General features: G+C 35.0%; 1 protein-coding gene across 10 annotated transcripts in view; it reads left to right on the top strand.

The window, feature by feature from the left end:
- The window catches only part of EPB41L5 (erythrocyte membrane protein band 4.1 like 5), a 139,809-nt gene that overhangs the window by 32,878 nt on the left and 94,383 nt on the right, over positions 1-12,548 (top strand). For all 10 annotated transcript variants that reach the window (XM_019715485.3, XM_074335200.2, XM_019715484.3 and 7 more), the window contains 4 exons: positions 9,815-9,857; positions 10,822-10,900; positions 11,830-11,874; positions 12,056-12,108. In XM_019715485.3, the coding sequence (XP_019571044.3) occupies positions 9,815-9,857; positions 10,822-10,900; positions 11,830-11,874; positions 12,056-12,108 (220 nt within the window). The remainder of the gene's footprint in view (positions 1-9,814; positions 9,858-10,821; positions 10,901-11,829; positions 11,875-12,055; positions 12,109-12,548) is intronic.

Below are 12,548 nucleotides of genomic sequence, written 5' to 3'. Positions count from 1 at the left end.
CAGGGATCAGGCAGGAGAACAAAAGAAGAGAACCAAGTTGGAGTGCATATTAAAGACACAGGAGTGTTATTTACTTTCAAGAAGTACAGGTTTTCTCTCTCTTTTTTTGAATCATGCTGCATGCTTGATATGTTTTTCCATTCTTGATAGTGATATATATAGAAAAATATAGCAAGATCATAACTTGTAGGTGACATATAACAGTCTGTTAAAGATCAAAAAGGATTGGAAGAGGAATTGGGTGAGCTAGGGAGCATATCATTTTTCCCTCCAAAAAGGGGGTTTGGGGGTATACTGTTTCCCCAAAAATAAGACCTAGCCGGACCATCAGCTCTAATGTGTCTTTTGGAGCAAAAATTAATATATAACATAAGACCAGGTATTATATCATATATATCATATCATATCATATAGCCAGTCATATATTATATTAAAATAAGACCAGGTTTTATATTAATTTTTGCTCCAAAAGACGCATTAGAGCTGATGGTCTGACTAGGTCTTATTTTTGGGGAAACATGGTACTTGATTCCAGCCATTTGTTGCCAGATATCATTGCTGGATCTTCAGGTATTTCAAGAGAACCTTAGAAATCTAGATTTTTTTACGTAAATCTTCCACTTTAAAAAAATTGGTTAAACCTTTTTGAAAATGTGTCTAATGAAAGAAAGAAAAAAGAGCTGAATAAGTGGGGATACATACGTGCATGGATTAGAAGACAACAAAATAACGATGTCAGTCTTTCCTAATTGATATAGAATTTTAATGCAATTTGTATCAAAATTCCCACAAACTTTTTATAGATGTAGATTGGATTATTTTAAAACTTTTATGGAAAGACTAGAATAGAATTTTGGAAAAGAGAAATAAAGTGGGAGGGATTGCTCTACCCAGCTTCAAAACTTACTTGGTAAGTACTATAATCAAGGCTGTGTGGTATTGGCAGAGCCATAGACACACAGATTAATGGAACAAAATAGGGAACCCAGAAATAGCCCTGCACAAGTATGAACAACAGAGTTTTGACAAAGACAGCAGAGTAATTCAATAGAATAAGTATAGTCTCAATAGTGAGGCTGGAGCAATTGGTTATCAGGCCAAAAAAACCCCAAACCTGACCTAAACCGTGTATCTGTACAAAGATAAACTTAAAATAGTGAATACAAATGTAAAATGCAAGACTATAAAACTTAGAGAAAAATGCACAAGAGAAAATCTTTGGGACCTAGGACTTAGAGAATTATTAGAAATGACATAAAAAAACATGGTCCTTTTTTTTAAAAAAAATTGATAAAATGGACTTGATGAAAATTAGAACCATTTGTTCTTGGAAAGACCCTGTTAAGAGGGTCTTTGCAAGCCAAGTATCTGACAGGGAACTCATATGTAGCATATATGAAGAACTCATAAACTCAACAGTTAGAGAATAAAACAATCCAATTAGAAAATGGACAAAAGACATGAGACGTTTTAACAAAGAGGATATACATGTGGCAAATAAACACATGAAAGATGTTAAACGTCACTAGACAAAAGGGAAATGCAAACTATAGTCTTGATGAGGCAGCATCACTACTCATCTATTAGAGTAGCTAAAATAAATAGTGACAACTCAGTGCTGCTGAGGATGTGGAGAAACGGGATCTCTCATGTATTGGTTTCGGGAGTGTAAAAATGGGAGAGTGCCACTATGAAAAATAATCTGGCAGTTTCTGAAAAAACGAAACATACACTTACCATATGACTCAGCATTATATGCCTGGCCATTTATCCCAGAGGAATGATAACTTATTTCCTCAGAAAAAGCTGTGCATGGTTGTTCATAGCAACTTTATTTATAATAGTAAAAAATTTGGAGAACTCAAACTGTCTTATAGTAGGTAAATAGTTAAACTGGCACTGTTATACTGTGGAGTACTACTCAGTAATAGAAAAGAAAAATCTATCGATACACAACTTAGATGGATTTCAAGGGCATTATGCTGAGTGAAAACAGGCAATCTCAAGAGGTCTCATACTATGTGATTCCGTTTATATAACATTCTTGAAATAACAAAATTATAGAACTGGAGATCAAATTAATGGTTGCCAGGGTGTAAGGATATTGGAGGTAGCGGGTGGGTGTGACTGTAAAGGAGTAATATGAGAGCATTCTTTGTGATAATAGAATACTTTCTCTTCATTGTGGCCTGAGTTACAGGAATCTAAACGTATGGTAAAATGAACTGTATACAGCATGTCCTCATAATATCATTTCATTATAATATTGACGAGTGAAAAAATTAAAACAACTATTGCCAGCCGGGACCACTGTCTATGTGGAGTGTGCACCTTCTCCCCTTGCCTGTGTGGGATTCCTCCAGGGACTCCGGTTTCCTCCCACATCCTGAAGCTGTGCACGTTGGGTGAACCGGCGTGTCTAACTTGTGCCAGTCTCAGTGAGTGTGTGTGGATGTGTGTGAGCACGCCCTGCAATGCAAGGGCGTCCTGTCCAGGGTGGGTCCTGCCTTGAGCTGCCTGGACAGCCTCTGGCTGCCTGAGACCCTGAACTGGAATAAGCATGTTGGAAAAGAATTATCTTACTTGTTTTTATTAATCTTTCTTAAGTGTATGTATAGCTCACATTTACTTCAGTGTTTAATATTAGAAGTATTTGGGATCTTTATTTTTAAGTTTGGTGAGGGTTTTGTGACCACAACTAAGTATGTGGGAACTAACTCTTGTTTATATGAATCAGGCTATGGTAAAATTGATTTCATTATACATCATTTTGCTTGAAGTTACAGTTTTCAAGAACCTATTAACAATGTTAAGTGAGTACTTACTGTATACACATTGTACCAATGTCAGTTTCTTGATTTTAATATTGTACTATAGTTATGTAAGATGTAAGCATTGGGGGAAAGGCACACAGGACCTCTTGCTATTATCATTGCAACTTTCTGTGAATATTTCATAATAAAATTTTCTTTTTCTTTTTAAAAAAGATTTTATTAGGGAAGGGGAACAGGACTTTATTGGGGAACAGTGTACTTCCAGGACTTTTTTCCAAGTTAAGTTGTTGTCCTTTCAATCTTAGTTGTGGAGGGCACAGTTCAGTTCCAGGTCCAGTTGCCGTTGCTAATTGCAGGGGGCACAGCCCAACATCCCTTGCGGGAGTCGAACCAGCAACCTTGTGGTTAAGAGGACGCGCTCCAACCAACAGAGCCATCCGGGAGCTCAGCGGCAGTTCAGCTCTAGGTGCTGTGTTCAATCTTAGTTGCAGGGGGCAGAGCCCACCATCTCTTGTGGGACTCGAGGAGTTGAACTGGCAACCTTGTGGTTGAGAGCCCACTGGCTCATGTGGGAATCGAACCGGCAGCCTTTGGAGTTGGGAGCACGGAGCTCCAACCGCCTGAGCCACCGGGCCGGCCCCAATAAAATTAATTTTAAAAGAACAAGAAAAATATAGTGTGGGCCAAACAAAACATGTCTCTGGACCAAGATTCAACCTTCTGACCTATATGTTTGTGACTTCTGTTTGGTGAAGTTTTGTAAAGTTCATATTTAGAACTTAGAATTCTAACTGCTCCAATCTGGTTTTTCAAGAGGAATGAGTTACCTAGATTGTAGGCATTTATGTTCAGAAAAAGCAAAACATAGGTGGCATTTCTCCTAATATTTGGAAAAAGAAAAAGAACTGGAACATGTCAGTAGTAATTACAGTTTGCCTTTTTGTCAAATTGATTTGATAGCTTTTATTGGTTTGTTTTATATAATATTTTAAACTTCCCTTTTTTTCTATGTAAAAATCCTAAATGTCAGCACATTGTATTCAGCAGCGTATTGAAAGTATAAATAATACATTATCATCAGGTGATGTTTATTCTCAGAAATGCAAGGATGATTCAGAATCCATTGATATAACTTATTTGTACATGTTCTGTCATGGGATTGTTTGTTTCCTGCCTCTGCTGGGGATTATACTTTTCTTGCTCAGTTGATACCAGGTTTGGCCATGTGACTTGCTTTTGGCAATGGAATGTGAGTTGCTGTGATGTGTGCCAGTTCGGAACAGGTTAACCCTTCATTTACGCTGTTGCTTTATCATACACTTAAGTGAAGCAACATTCAATAAGATTGAAATCTTTACCACAGAAGAAAAACGAGTAACTTGATTAGTTGAAGTCTATGGCATTTAATTTTTTTTTTCTTGGTTAATCCATGTTTATTTTTAAATTCTGACTATTGTTAGAGCAGTTTTAGGTTCACAGCAAAATTGAGGGGAAGGTACAGAGATTTCCCATATATCCCCTGCCCCCACACATACACAGTATGGCATTTAATTTTAAAGACAGTACTCAGCACAAACGGAAATAGAGGTGTTAGATCCAAAGCTGAGAGCTAGAAAACACTTGTCTAATGGAACACTGAGTAAATGTTTTAAGAGTACAAACCTGGAGGCTGCAACAGTATATCCCCTTGATAGCAAAGCCAAGATCATTGAGCTAAGGCAAGAAGCAATTCTTGTTCCAGGTTTAGAATTCAGCTATTTCAGGTACTGTAGGCATGATGTGGTAAGCTGCCAGTGTGGTTTGCTGACCTCACTCATCTGAGGTTGTGCAGGTAGGTAATAATACTCTAGAATTCTTAATGTGTTTTTTTGTTTGTTTGTTTGTTTTGTGTCCTGTTAAGCCTCTTCTTCCTAGCCCCATAGCACCTTGAATAAACCTAATGAACTTTGACCTGTATGGAATCAACATTTCTGTCTGTGTGTCCATATTCAGGGGTGGTGGCGGGTGCTGGGCAGACAGGTGGCCCAACAGGCAGCACCTATGAAGAACAGATCTGTTGCTTGCTCAGTGGTTCTCTCTTTCTATACTGATTTTTATTATTTAAAAAAGGTGTAACCATAGGTTAATAGAGAAACAATTAGTAGCAGTCATACTAAAGACAGGAAGGTGACAAAGACGCCCATTATTACCAATGCTGTTTAATTTCATAATAGTACCAGCAAATGCAGTTATAGAACTTATAAAGGTTAGAAAGGAGGAGGTAATAATTATCACTGTTGGCAGATGAGTGGATTGGATTGTAACTGAGAAGTTAACATAATAGGATTCTATAAAGTAGTGGGAAATGAAAAATATATAGAAATAAATATGTATATGTTAAATATATATGTATATATTGTAACAGACACATTTGCTAAATAGGAGGATCTGTAAAAAAGGGCATTTCCAAAATAGATTATGTGCTTTATTTCTGGAGAGAGAATATATTTCTGGAGAGTGAATGCATAATCTACCTAACTTACCTACATTTCTGCAAGAATCCTTAAAGAGTATACTAGTAATGCACAGAAAGGCACAGTGGAAAATGTATTTTAATGGCTCATCTCAGTCTTCATTGGAAGTCCTTATAATACACCAACGCAAAAAGGTAATCACCCAGGAAGAATTTATAGTGGAATCTAGACCAAATTGAAACGCTTTCAGTTAGATTTCAGCAATGCAATATATTGGTCCTGTTTTCATATAGATTTTTAAAAACATTTTGTTAACTGTTTAAGATGTTAAAATTTGCTTCAAAACAAATCTTTAATTCAGAGCATAAGCCTCTTCCTCACAGAAGTATTTTTTGCAGAGGCAATTGTTTTTAAAGATGGTTTACGTTTCTCTGCCTTAAGCTCTTTGAGAAGTACTGGTGTCTTTCTTCAGCAGAGCCATGTAGGCAGTTAGAAGTCAGGCCTCAGTCATTTGATGAGATGTTTACAGACCGTTTGGCTATAGGGGCTGGGATGAGGGTGTGTGTATGTTAGTGTTTTGAAAGTTCCCTAGGTGAGTCTGTTTGGTTTAGTTATATCTGTTGTGTTTGTGATTGCATATTATTTATATTTTAAGACATACAAGTCAATCGTTGTTCCTTCATGCCCAGTGTAATAGAATGGAAAGAAATGTGGCTTTGTACATCCTTTGATAAGTTTATCAACCAAACTTTAAAAGCAGGAGATTAGAAGGGGGTTTGTTTCCTTTTTAATCTACCATGAGGAAGGAGAACCATATTAGTTTCGCACTAAACATCCAAGAATCTATATCTGTATGTTCTCACCTTTATCTTCTAATGTAATTTAAACTCAACTCCTAAAGGTCCTGAATCAAGGGAAATACTATCAGTGCCTGTCTCTGAGCTCTGAATTTTCCAGTCCCTGGGCTTGGAATGTGGAGGAGATGAAAGAAAACAGACTGGAGAATATACAAACATGAACTCAGACCTTCCCCAGAAGAATGTCACTCAGAACTCCCCCAGCTCCTAAATTTTCACTTTAAAATGTGCTTGATGCTTCATCTGAATTTTGGGTTGTTTTAAAAGAGTGCAGATACTAGAAGTTATTACATGCAGGTAGAAAAGATATTAAAATGCCTACTTGGGAGAAAACTCTGATCCTTTATCTCACTGGGATGATTTTATGTTTAATGTGCTTCTTAAAAAATAGTAGGGTACAATCGTAAAGTAACTATTTATAATATTATCAAAATAATATTTTTAAGCACTTTGGGATAGACTAACATACTTCCCTAAAACAAATATTATCATTCATATATTAATTTTATTTAACAGTTACAAAACAAAGTAATTTCCACAAATCATAATACTAGTAAATCTATCTTTTAGAAGCACACATATGTTCATGACATTACATTGCTTAAATTCTGTACCTATTGGGAACTGAATGCAATTTAAACTTCTAATCTTAAAAAAAAAAAAAAAAAATAGTAGGGTACAAATTAGAGATTAAGGGAGTATTTATGAGACTAGCCCTAAGTTTCTTAAACTGGAAGAAACTTAACATAACTATTTAAGAAGGACTTTAGGTTGTTCTTGAAGTAATAAATGGTCTATCTTGTATTATCTGGTATTAATGTTTCCTTTATATGCCTCAAAGTTTATTCTGTCAAAATTTATATTTAGCCTGTTGATTTTCCGTCTATTGTTAATGTTCTTTACTCTTTACCAGCACACACTTACACGCTCATGCACACACACTTTTTTTCTTCCTTGTTTAAAGAAACTTGGGCAGGAATCAGAAACCGCTAATACCTTGAGGGGGGTGGGGTGAGCATGTGGTGATAGAAATTAGGTATTTGTGGGGGGGTTTATTGCAGGGGTCGAAGGGACTGTTTTCCATATACCTTTTAATATTGCCAAAAAATAAAACTGTGTGAGTATATTATATAAAATATTAAAATAAGGGGGTTCATGATTGTTTTCAGTCCGTGCTCATGGTAGAGTAAATTGAAATTACAGGAAACAACAAGGAAAAATTATCACCAACAATCTTAACTACCTCAGATAATATTGGTTACTGTTTTGTTATAGATTGTCTTAGTCCAAAAGAAAATGCATTTTATATATACAAATTTCTACATTTTGACAAAATAATTTGTATTTTATAACCTGCCTTTTAAAATTTAACAATACATTCCAAATAATTTTTCAGATCCTTAAGTATTGCTTTCATTCATTTTAATTATTGCGTGTTCTATCACATTGAAATACATTATTTAACCAGTTTACTGTTGTTGGATATATAGATTTTCTTAACGTTCTCTGACGTACCATGTTTCCCCAAAAATAAGACCTAGCCGGACAGTCAGATCTAATGCGTCTTTTGGAGCAAAAATTAATGTAAGACCCGGTATAATATAATATAATATAATATAATATAATATAATATAATATAATATAATATATAATAGCGGGTCTTATATTAATTTTTGCTCCAAAAGACCACATTTGAACTTATTGTCTGGCTAGGTCTTATTTTCCGGGAAACAAGATGATTCCTTGTAGGTAAATCTGCACACATTGACAGTGGTTTCTAGAAGTAGAATTGTTGAGTCAAAGACACAGTTACTTTTAAGGCATAGTCAGATTGCCTCCTGGAAGGGTTGTGTTCATTTGCACTCATTTTGCATAAGAACCTCCCTAACCTTGGCTACAAGAGACTGCCCAGGTGACCAGCCATAAAATTGGTAAATCATTGCAGGTTATGCTACTGTGTTTCCCCGAAAATAAGACCTACCCGGACCATCAGTTCTAATGCGTCTTTTGGAGCAAAAATTAATATAAGACCGGGTCTTACATAAGTAAAATAAGACCAGGTATTATATTATATTATATTATATTATATTATATTATATTATATTATATTATATTATATTATATTATACCATACCCAGTCTTACAGTAAAATAAGACCAAGTCTTATATTAATTTTTGCTCCAAAAGACGCATTAGAGCTGATGGTCTAGCTAGGTCTTATTTTCGGGGAAACATGTTAGATAAAACCTGGAGCTAGGGCAGCTCCCTATCCATAGTTGTGGGGAGAAAACAATCTGGAGCATGAGCATTAATTTGATTTCACACCCAGTAGTTGATCGGCATCAGACTGTATTAGGTATTTTGCACAATTAAATCTGCGGTTTTTGGATATTGGATTGTTGGGCTTGGCTTGACCATGGTAGGTGGAATTTTTGCTCTCCTAGACTGAAATCTTTTCTAATACAAAGTAGATTGAATTATGTTCTTGCCTAGGGGCTAGCCCAGCATTCTATTAATGGAGGTCTGTATAAACTGAACATTTGTTAGATTGAAATATGCTAAAGTGCATGTCCACCTGAATTTATTAAAAGGCTAAGTAGCCTACACACGTGGAATCTAGAGAAAATATTGTATACTATTTCATTGCTTTTTGAAATGTTTATGACCATCTTACTTCAATGTGCAGAGGTATTTTGCATACTGCTAGTTCTGTGAATTTCACTGTTGGATCTTGGGATAGCCTGGAGGGAAGAGGCTAGGCAAATAATTGGCAAGAAAAGCAAATGGTTACAAGTCTGTTAACAATGCAGCCTTGTTTACCCACTCTTCACCTATCTGGATTTCTGAAACTGGATTCCTTAGCTCTGCACTAGTGAGCAGAAGAGCACTCCTTTCCTTTTGGGTGCTTGGAATTGTAAGCATGCTGGAGAGAGCACAATTACCTATGTATATCTTAGTGGGGTGAGTGCATCCTGTCACTGTTAGGACTTGGTGGTGTAAAGGGATTAATAAAAAGAAGTGAGCTCTGGCAATGGGTTTATCAGTGGAAGTCTCTGGAATTGGTTCTCAGGTCTGTGTGTTAAGGACATTTCAGAGTGAAGAGGTTACAGAAATCAAAAGGCTGTTGTTATTCATGAAACCAGAAGTCTGCTAGTCACAACGTTAACATTTTTTATTTGTAAAACAAAGGAGCAAAGACTGCTTCATTTAATAGATATGGCCTTGGTTATGAGAAAAATATAATTTTATTGTGTAAGCTCTTCTGAATAGTGTCTGTTTTGTAATAAATATGTCACATTGTTATTTTACTTAATTTGGGGTTATGATCTGTGAATAAGTCTTACATTTTTATTTTAATAATGAATCAGGCACTAGAATATGAGGATGCCTTCTGTTTAATTTTAAGTTTTGAAAGATCCATTTTTTCCTAAGAACTGAGGAAAACCAAGGGCAAAATTTAGAATGTCATCTTTGTTGCTGAGAGAGCAAAGGTAATGTTTTCAGAAGTCATAGATCTGGTTTTAGGTCTTTTTTTTGCTCATCTGCATCATACATAAGCTTCATGGGGATATTGGTTAGATAGCCCTCTCATTTCCACTCTCACCTTTTCCTCATGAAATATTTCCTTGTGGTTATCAATAAAAGCATGATGAAAATGAACTTTTAGTAATTAAAATGTCAAGTTTTGTCATCTGCTGGAAAACTAATTAATTTTTGTTTTTGTTTTCAGCATTGGTTGGATAGTACAAAGAGCATCAAAAAGCAAGTTAAAAGTAAGTTGAAAAAAATTGTGGGGAAAAAAAGGAAGTTGAATTATATACAATTATATATTAATAACTGATTCCTAATAGTGAGAACATAAGAAATTCATGTTTCAGATGAATTTCTTAGCCTCTCTACTTTATAAAAACAATTTCAATCTCCTGTACTGACCCTAAATTATATAGGATTGATGGTAATTAGATTCAAGTGCCTTACGGTTTGTTTCCAACAGAAAGGCTTGCAGCTTTCAAATGAGATTGAGTACCCATGAGATGCTTAATTTTTATTTAGTAATTTCTTATGTTAGAATTTTCCTTTTTGGCATGTGCCCTGCTCTAGAAAATATTTTGAGACTTTAAGGTTGTAATTTTTTTTTAAAAATTAAGAATAGTGAAATGAGGCAATTCACATAAAATATCAGTGTTATTCCTAGCAATAGTCGGGAAAATACCAGTGTTCAATGCATAATCCATGTTGTCCTGTGTAGTAACAGTTTTCAGGGCACCCCAACTCTTGTCTTTACAAAATAATGGGATAACAGGATATAGAGGTTATCAGAGTAGGTGAAGTGAATTGGAAAGTGTGTGGGAGGATTTGCCATGGGCAATTAATAACAGGCATTCCTTTGTGCTCTCAAGAAATACAGCTCCACAGAGTTTTAGGGCTGTTAGATTACACAGTCAGGAGTTTTTTATTTGATGTATTTGGCCCTGAACTGTTAGAATTAATTTAGAGCTATCTATTCTTGGGAGGACAGATTGCTATGTGATGGTTGGTACATTTAAAAAAAACTATTGATTCATCTTTTTGTGTTAGGTTTAATCAAGCCTACATTATAACCTTGAAATACTGTCACAATGACCTGTTATCTTCTGTCCCTACTTTAGTGGATTTTGACAAATTGACTGACTGAAAATTCTTACTGTTTAAGTAGTTATGAAAAAAAATTAAAGCTTTTTTTTTTTTTTTTTGCAGTTGGTTCACCCTATTGTCTGCATTTTCGAGTTAAATTTTATTCCTCAGAACCAAATAATCTTCGTGAAGAGCTAACCCGGTAAGACCACTGTCTAGAGTTGTACACAGTTAAAGTTTGGTCAGGCTAGCTAAAATATTAGGATATTGTCTTTATAATTCTTTCAGTTTATAGACAGCTAATGAAATGGATTTCTTGCCCCTGGTAACAAGACCTCAGACAATTTCGTTTTGGGACAGTGCTTTTTCATATAAGATTCTTTTCCTTTATCAGTTTTCAAAATAAAGAGTTGGTTCCCTAGCGTCCTCCAAAGGTAACTAGTGAGTTCTTTTTTTTAAGTATCATTATTAACTGATGGATTTTTTTAAAAGATGATGTGTTTCAATACATTAGTGCTATGTTTATTGATGTTCAAAATGATCTATCTTTGGACACTGGGAGGTTATTTTAGTTGGCTCCTGATTTTGTTTACCTATTAAGTGCCATTAATTAATGAAAAGTGTTGGATTCTGATTTGAATAGTTTTGGATAAACTTTAAGTAGGTTACATATACTCATTTTTACTTTTTCTTGCCTCCTTGGTATTTTTTCATTGACTGTATTGCAAATCCATGACTCATTCAACATACTATTTAGTGAGTAAACTACTGATTTCCTCTTGACTACTCTGCCAGTGAGATTATAGCTATAGTCTATAGTTACATACATGCTTGTATCCCTTCACATATGAGGTCGTTGCGTTGTCAAAGTTAACTCAGCTCACAGAACTCGTTCTCAGTAATTTGCCTTAAACCTTTTGTCTGTACTGTACTTTGTGGCCTATCATTTCTTGCCGTTACCTTGTGGGCATGCTACCATCCTGATACTTATTGCCTCCTTCCCCTCCCCCCCTACAGACTTTATTGTGGATAAAATTCTATAACAATGTTTCTTCTCAAATTAGAAGGGTGGGATTATTTTTACAGTAGATTGTTCTGTTTATTTAAATTTGTGCCTTTTGTTTTTCTTAGGTATTTATTTGTTCTTCAGTTAAAACAAGATATTCTCAGTGGAAAGTGAGTATTAGTTGCTTAAGGTAAATCATGTTTTCTTGAGTAGTTGAAAAATATTTTTGAAAAATAAATTCATAGTTAATTATGAAAAATAAATGGTCAACATAAAGTATGTATTTCCATTTATCTTAAAACGAAGGCTGTAAAATTGACTTGTTTTAACAAATTTGTGCTTTGGTTTCAGATTAGAATGTCCCTTTGATACAGCAGTTCAGTTGGCAGCTTATAATCTTCAAGGTAAGCTATTTTCATGTTGACTATTGGGAGTAAAGCATAATTCCTCTAGTGTGTGTTCAATTAGAGAATTTTAAAAGATTCAAAATGACCTGCGAGAAGAGAAACAGCACTGTTTTTGTCTAATTTGTATCAGTATCCAACTCTGACTTGTCTTTACACTTGTTTTAGAACATTGCCTTTTTTTCTTCCCTTTTACTTTATTTACTCCCTTTCCATCTATAATGTTTTCAAACAAAAATTGCTGTCTCCTTGATTATTCAATAAATGTTATAACTGGACCCTCGGCTAATTTTTCTCCTTAGAGAGAGTACATTAATAAATTAGTAAGATGTTGCAATAGCCACATGGTTGCATTTAGTCTTACTCTTAAATGAATCCATGAAAGAAATACTTAGAGTGTTTAAAAGTTCCCGATGATTATTTTAAAGGATAAAAAAAGG

Source organism: Rhinolophus sinicus, chromosome 17, assembly GCF_057876585.1.
Source record: "Rhinolophus sinicus isolate RSI-liver-muscle chromosome 17, RSI-T2T, whole genome shotgun sequence".
In the NCBI taxonomy this organism is placed as follows: domain Eukaryota; kingdom Metazoa; phylum Chordata; class Mammalia; order Chiroptera; family Rhinolophidae; genus Rhinolophus; species Rhinolophus sinicus.
The sequence above is the reverse complement of the archived record's forward strand: the minus strand, read 5'-3'. Positions and strand labels throughout refer to the sequence as shown.